The 8,276-nt window shown below is 28.8% G+C and overlaps 1 protein-coding gene across 2 annotated transcripts in view; it reads left to right on the top strand.

Moving 5' to 3' along the window:
- Positions 1-8,276, top strand: part of LOC108693797 (synaptobrevin homolog YKT6) — a 38,731-nt gene that overhangs the window by 23,992 nt on the left and 6,463 nt on the right. Inside the window, exon 5 of one of the 2 annotated variants that reach the window (XM_018202943.1) lies at positions 966-1,045. The exons of the other annotated variant lie outside the window; for it this stretch is intronic. Coding sequence (XP_018058432.1) covers positions 966-1,028 — 63 coding nt within the window. The 3' untranslated portion in view covers positions 1,029-1,045. Of the gene's footprint in view, positions 1-965; positions 1,046-8,276 lie in introns of those variants that run through there. 2 annotated transcript variants of the gene reach the window in all.

Genomic DNA, 8,276 nt, shown 5'->3' with positions numbered 1-8,276 from the left:
ATAATTTGCGAATATAAATCTTTCTTTTTAAGCTTTTAATCTTAGTTTTATGAACTCAGTTGTGTAAAATGCTAGATGCTGAACTATTGTTTTATCTATGCAAACTATAAAACTTTTGTGTTAAGGAATCTACGTTAGATGACAACTCTACGAATTGAAAAAAATTAAGTTTTTAACTTCTTTTCGATAGTACGTCCAATGCAACACTTCCAATTTTGCGTCTACTTTAATCATGTAAAAGAATTTTTGATTTTGTTCAGTAAATTTATATCGAACTGCAATATCTCGAAACTTTGGTTCTCTTTAATTTGGTCACTCCAGCATCCCTTAATACTTTGGATTTCGCTTCGAACGAGAAAGTTGTGCACTCTTAGACAGAGAGGCAGGGGGTGGATTCATTTCGCGTGGAAAGTTGTACACTCCATAAGGGAAAATTAGATTGAATCTCTTTATGAGCGAAAATCTTATATCCGTCAATATATATAGCAGATATAAGACAGTATTTTTTAAACTTTATTTGTTAATTACTTTTGAACAAACAGTGACCGCCTGTAAAACCTTTTAGTAAACTACTTAAGATCTGGTGACCTTGACAATATATATCAATGTCAAGGTCTTTGGTACAGTCCGTCAATCCGAATAATTACCGTATAAATTAATAAAAAAGAATATTGCATCTCAAAACAAAATAAAATTATAAAATTTTGTGAAATTACTTTAGTAAATATTTATTTTAGGTGATCACTAATTTCAATGTTCTTTAGATATGTTGTAGAGCAGAATGTCTTGAGTGATTCTCCACAAGAATTAAGTGGGAGGGTAGTATTTAGGAGATATAGTAAATTAAAGTTCTATAATATACAGAGGACGTTAACATAAGAGATATATATTACGAATAGTGAAATTTGTATATGCTGTACTAATCTCTTAAAGAATGTAAATAATCACTCTTCCCTTCTGCTTAGGGGCGCACGACTTTCATGCGAAGCGACTTCCACACTACCTCCCCCTTGCTTAGGGGTGTATGACTTTCATGCGAAGTAATTCCCACTCACAGACTATATACTAAAAGAAGTGAATACTCTATATATAAAATACAACAACAAAGAGTGAGACACTGCTATTTGATGATGGAGTGCGAATTAAAATCGATCGTAAGAATGGAGAAACTGAGGCCTAGTTTCACAATTCGCGATTGTTTTTAACCGAGGTTCAACTTACTTCTCTCTTTCCAATCCTAGAATTGGAAAAAAATGAGGAATAAATTTAATCTCAATTAAAGACGTAATCACAAATTATGAAACATAATCCTTTCGATATTAGAATTTTACGTAGCAATTAGATGATGTATAAACTTAATGAAGAAAAAGAAATTAACAATATTTACAAGATTTAAATCAAGATGTGCATTTGTGCATATTTAAATTAAAATTTATAATATACAAACGAATGTATAAATTAGAAAATGTTTGTACAATACAAAAAATTTTCGATATAAAATTTTACAAGTATAATAATGTAACATATATGAAATATCCACAACACCTGTAATAATATATTTAAATAAACTTAAAAATCTCAATAGCAAGAAATAAAATAAAAAGTACAAAAAACTGATACAACAAAAAGATATTTTATTATTATTAGATTTTTAAATGTTTTTTGTTTTGTGGCAGACCATTTTTTTAATTTTATTAATTGTTTTATTTAGTTTATTATCTTTAATATACTTATAAATAAAAAATGTTACGCACTTATTTAAAATTATATACACAATATAATGCAATGGACATAACTGATTAAATATTTCGGAGTTTTCCGAAATAAGTTGTAAAACGGTCTTTTAAAAGGAAAAAAATATAATCCATTTTCATTTAAAAATTCATACAAACTTTCGTGTATGTTATGTGTTTGTTCTGTACATTATATGTTTTTTTATAAACAACATTATGTTCTTACTTGCATATGCTAATCGAATAATATTATATTATCATGCTCTTTGAAAGAAACAAATATATGTTTAACTATACTCTTTGAAAATAAGTTACATTGACAGGTCTCACCATCTTGTGAAATGACTATTTTTTAAAATATATATCCTGCAACATATGCCAATGCTTGACTATTTTCTATGAGTAATTCATCCTTATTATTTCTTAAATTTATGTCATTTAAAGAGTAAAGAAATAGAAATTAATAAAATATCATCTTTCAACGAGCATTCATTGTTATCGATATGAGCTATTGTCAAAAACATACATAAATTATCTAATGATTGGCAACTATCATTTTCGCAATTGTTTATTAATAAATCAAGATTATTTAACAGCGTTTTTAAGAAGATCCTAAAAGGAAACTCGAATTCCGACGAAGTCACCAGAAATGTTTTTCCAGCGCATCAACATGCCTTTGCACACTACCACACCAGTATCTCACGCAATCTATGATACACGTAATCACACGTTCATGTCAATTTTCGTATAATAAATTCGTCGCGATAAAGCGTCCAAGTTTAATTCTAAGAACTCGACGTTATTTGTTTATGTAAACTATGTGTTTGTGAATTATTATTTCGTACAGATTATAAACTTTCGTATCAAATAAATGTTGACTTCACAGCTTGAGACACCGTGTTATACTAAGAAAAATATATTAATTTCGAAATTTTGGGTCGTTCTCGGCCAAAAACTTCATCTCACAAATACGTATTAATGTATATACTTTAATCCTGGAAAAGGATTTTCGAATCTGTGAAAGAGAAAAAAAATATTTGTTATAGAAAAATTATATGATTTAGTCAGTAATACAGATGACTTTAGGATCCCCTTAAAGCTGCAATGAATTGATCACGTCGGATTTGTATGTCATGTTGCTTGATCGTACAAAAAAGATTTTCCACAGGATCTGAAATAAAAAATTAGCATTAATATAGCCTAGTTCTCTTTCTGTGAAAAATATAGCCTAGTTCTCTTTGTGTGGAAAAACTAATGTGTATGAAAAATTATTAATCATCTCGATATTATGAAGAATAAAAAGTACAAATTTATTGGTTGAGGTTATGTTGCCATAAAGAAATTTGAAAACAAATTGATAGTAAGACCAAGCACAATAAATTAAATTATTATATATTATATAATTAAATCAATTTATTGTATATACCATTTGTTGGGTATCGCTTAACTGCTTAATCAGTTATCCGATATTTTAAAAAAAGATGGAAACGTTTACTCATATATTCGGTACATCGATTATTCTGCAGAAATGGCGGAAATTATGTAGATGTCACATTTTCTGATTGCTCACTTCAATCTACTTTCGAATGCCCTCACTTTTTTGTGTTACCGGAAACCATGATGATGATACTAGTTTCACTCCCCTACTCATCTCCCGCATCCCCCCTACGAAGGGGCGCATGACTTTCCAAGATTTACCATACTTCTTTGGAAAGTTGTACTTTGAAGCAAAAGGGAAGATGGAGTGAAAGTCACTTCCGAAAGCGGGGAGGGGGAGGTGGGATAAAAATCACTTCGCATGAAAAGTCATATATTATGACTTTATTATGAAATTATAATTTATTATATCTTCTAAACTAATGCCGTCCCCACTTAATTCTTATGAGGAATTATTCAGGATTTCTTCCCTATTCTCATTCTTCCCTACAACATAAAGGACATTGGAATCGATGAGGTGTAAAAACCTAAAATAAATATTTAAAATAAATATCACTTTTTTTTTATCAAGATTTTTACTTTTTATTGCTTCTTCGATTTCATTGCTATCAGCTCAACTTATAACAGATTTATAGCAGACTTATGGCGTTTTCAACCCGACTGAGTTTGCATCAATCTGGATTGAAGTAATGATGTTTCGTGCTCTTCTATTGGTAGAGCGTGCCAACATCAATCAACAGCGAAGCATTTTCCAACTCATTTTCCACTTGGTGCAAACCTAGTCGGGTCGAAAATGCTACAAGACAACGTTGAGTTGTTATGAATCATGAAGATACTAGATGATTGTGTCTATTATGTTTTTTGGTCCTAGTAGAAATCGAACTTGAGTTATCGGAAGTACCCTTTGTATTAATATTACATAGTATATTAATATAGTATATTAACAAATGTTTCAATTTTTCAGTAATAAATTAATTTCAGTGTTACAAAAATGTCAAATGTATGATGTTAATAACATAATTATTAAATATTATTAAATATTAAATCAAAAATACTTGCATTTAAAAATATAAATCTTTTGTCGTATAAAAATCTAACGTCAAGGTCATGATCCTGAATGACTTCCAACAGATTTTATCCGGCGCTCGTTTTTTGTTAAAAAGTTAAAAAGTTAACAAAAATTTTCTTTGAAAATATTTTCTTATATAATTTTTGTTTTTAAAACAGAGAATTGATAATTTTGCAACTCTCTACGCTAAGCGAGTTTTACTCCATCTCCTCCCCTGCGAAGGAACATCCAACTTTCTGTGCGAAGCAAGGTCTATTATATTACCTATATATAAGTTTATTATGGTAATCGGATAGAGATGTTACAGAAATTAAGTCTGGAAAAATATTTCGACGCGTGATATGTAGAATTGGAATGTATATTAATTCACATAAGAAATATATATATTTAAACACTAAGATCTGCTTCGATCGGAAAAAAATATAGCTAATTCTTATTTAAAATTTAAATGATTTTATTGATGCAAGGTTTACATGATATATTCTGTGAAGCAAGTCCCTCATTATTAAAAAAAATAATTTTTTTATTTAGAGTTCTGGATAGATTTCCAATAGTTCCAGAGTTCCTGATAAGTTTAAAAAAATAATTTCGTTTAAGAAAGTAAAAAAAAAACATCATTGAAAAACCTGAAATTGACTGCTAAAAAACAGCCATAATAATTTTGAAAATATTATTTTTCACAATTTTCTCATTAAGATATTTTATAGAACTCTGCGGGGGCTATCCAGAACTCTCGACAGTACTGTTAGAATTCTTCAAAAAATTGTTAGTCTTCTAAATTAGAAAATGGACACTTATAATCGCTCGTAACTTTTTTCAGTTCAAATTCTACGGATTTTTGTCATTAGAATTTCCGACATTTGCGATTTTTGTATGTGTGCCCATTTGCCCTTTATGAGGGTAACACTCCTTTGAAGTAAATCAGTTTTTCTTTCAAAGTAGATACTTCCGAAACTGTAAGAAATAGTAAAAAATATTTGAAACGATTAGTTGCATGGTTTCAGAAATACTTTATAATAAAAGATAAACAAATTTTTTTAAATTTATTTATTCTCACCACTTGATTCTCCTTTTTTAATTTTGATTTTTTTAATGATAAAATGAAAAATATTTTAATGCTATACATTTAATAGTGTACATTTTAAGACAAAAGATATAAATATAAATACTACAAATATACCGTACAAAGAAAAAAATCCAACTATTTCCCTCTAATTTCGATAATCTTTTAGTATGTTGTTTTACAGACAAAAATAAGCAACACGATTTTTATACGTGCTCATTTGCACTTTTAAAAAGTGAAACACTTCTTCTAACAAATTAACATTATTTGTTTGTTGGATATTTTAGACAAAAAGCATTCAGTTATTCTTAGAGTGTTTCTACAAGCAAGATATATAGGTTTGAAATTTTTATTTGATTAGATGTACCGCATTATCATTTACATTTTGTGATTATTTTTGACGGATGTATGAACGAAAAGTTAAGTAAAATTAGAGTGCTTGATAACGAAAATCTAATAAAATTTGAACCGAAAAAGTTACGAGCGATTATAGATATCATTTTTTAATTTAGAAGAGTAAAAAATTTTTTGAAGAGTTCTGACAGTTCTGTCGAGAGTTCTGGGTAGTCTCCGCAGAGTTCTATAAAATATCTTAATGAGAAGATTATAAAAATTATAAAAATAATACTTTCAAAGTTATGGATGTTTTTAGATGTCAATTTCAGGTTTTTTAATGTCAGTTTTTTTTACTTTCTCGAACGGAATTATTTTTTAAATCTATTTTTTAAATCAGGAACTTCAAAATCAATCCAGAACTTAAAAAAAAAAGATTTTTTTCGAAAATGGGGGGCTGGCTATGTGAAGTTAGCCTCCTATTTTTTTAATCGCGTTTTTATGGTTTTAATGGCCAAAACTATTTCTTAAATCCCAGGAATTCTGGAATTATTAGAAATTTATTCAAAAATTATTTTTTTTTAATAATGGGATTAGTTTCTCTGGAATCCTTGATATTAACCTTATGATTATATAGATAATGTTTTTTAAACTTCCACGGATATTATCTTCAAAGATACTAGAAGATTTACGGTTTATCATCTTTTTACTATTGTTAATGCCAACATTTCGTGGATGTTGAAACGCCCTGATGAAATGAACGGTAAGGTTTACGAAACGTTGGCATTAACAATGATAAAACGTTGGCATTAACAAGGATAAAAACACGACGATAACCGTAAACCTTCTGGTATTTTTGAATGTAAGAAAAAATTTTTTTTAAAAAGTAATAAGTAATCAATGGAATAATAAAGAATGGGAAGATAATTTCTTCGTGTTTATTTGCAATAGAATGGTCTGACTTCTGTGCGGTTATCAACCTTCTATCGTAAAAAAATTTATGATTGAAAAATATTATAAAAATAAACATTTTGCGAACTGTTCACGATATGTGGATGAGGAAAAGTTCAATTTAAGAGAGGAATTAAAATTAAAAAAGGTTGTAGATATCATTTTAGATATCAATAATGATATATTTATTACAATATATTTCCTACATTTTCTGAAAAAACAGTCACTGCATCATATGTCATTTTGCATCTCATTGCGAAACTAAAATAACTTTATTACAGTGTTTTGAAAAGCTCTTGAGCCAGCTATTATTGATTCTAGAAAATAGGGTATGCCATTTAAAAAAGATCTTGATCTGATCTTAGCGACGCCATGCATGATCAGATCAGTGAATAGATCATTTAAAATTCTTCAACTTTTGTAGGAAACATTTCTTTCGAAAATTCTTAGTTTATTCATGAGATATTTCACCGGTCCGGGAATTTTTATTCACATATGGTAAACGCTCTACAATAATAGCCCTCATTACAAAATCTTATTTATTCTATAATGCAAGTAAAAGTTGCGACTTTAATAATAATTGATTTTTATAAAAATAAAGAGAAATTCACAAACATGTTTCAAGAAAGTAATAAAATTAATCATTGTTTTCTTCTCAAAATGTGAAAAAAAAATTTCCCGAACCAGAATAATTTTAACTACGATTTTCGAATTCAGCAAATTGAATAAGAAAAAATGTGAACACAACGATCCCTGCATACTCCCCAAATCATCTAAAAATGCACCAACTTCTTTTATTAAAATCGGAGAGATTCGGTTTTAAAATTATATCCAATCCTTTTATCTGAGCAGAAATGACAACTTTTCTTGGCTATTACGATCGCCATTATGGACCTAATAGTCTAGACCAATAAGCGCTTAGTATTATTGGTATAGGATATGGTTAAAAATATTGAAAATGGAGCACTTTTGCACTACTTTGATATATCTAGAGCTTTACTGCTAAAGGATGTTCGACTTTTCACACGAAACAACTTTCACTTCATTTCCTCCCAAGGGGCGACTTTCCATACCAAGGGGCGACTTTCCATGCGAAGTGACTTTCATCCCCTTCTGCCAAGAGGATTTTCCGCGCGACTTTCCACGCGAAGCAAGGTGTACTCAATTTAAGGATGTGCAAAAATCATCGATATTTAGAAAATATCGAGATTTATCCATCATTTTTTCGATATTTTGCCATCGATGTCGCAAGCAAAGATTTGATCGAAAACGTCTTGTGTTCGATGGCTGTATTAAGTTTGTTCCAAAAATCACTGCCAGAGACGCCAGACGGCCAGATAGTTATAATAATATGTACCCATTTTATTTAAAGTGTTAAAAAGATAATATTATTAAATATTTTTGTATTAATTATATTTCTTAATATCTCAAATGTTTACATGATTTAATAATAAATATATTTTATAATCGATTAGTTTTATCTTATATGCAAAATATTCCTATAGTAATATAAATATTATTAAATAATTAAAAGAATATTATAATGTTTCGAGAATATTATAACGAATTCGGCATGCACTGATTCTGCTGACATGATGCGAGTACAGAACCACTTTAGTGCTAAGCCAAATTGCACATTTCAAAAATATATACTCAAAATATCTGTACTTTTTTTAGAATTTTTCATAAA

This window comes from Atta colombica, unplaced genomic scaffold (genome assembly GCF_001594045.1).
Source record: "Atta colombica isolate Treedump-2 unplaced genomic scaffold, Acol1.0 scaffold99, whole genome shotgun sequence".
In the NCBI taxonomy this organism is placed as follows: Eukaryota; Metazoa; Arthropoda; class Insecta; order Hymenoptera; family Formicidae; genus Atta; species Atta colombica.
This window is presented reverse-complemented; position numbering and strand designations above follow the sequence as displayed.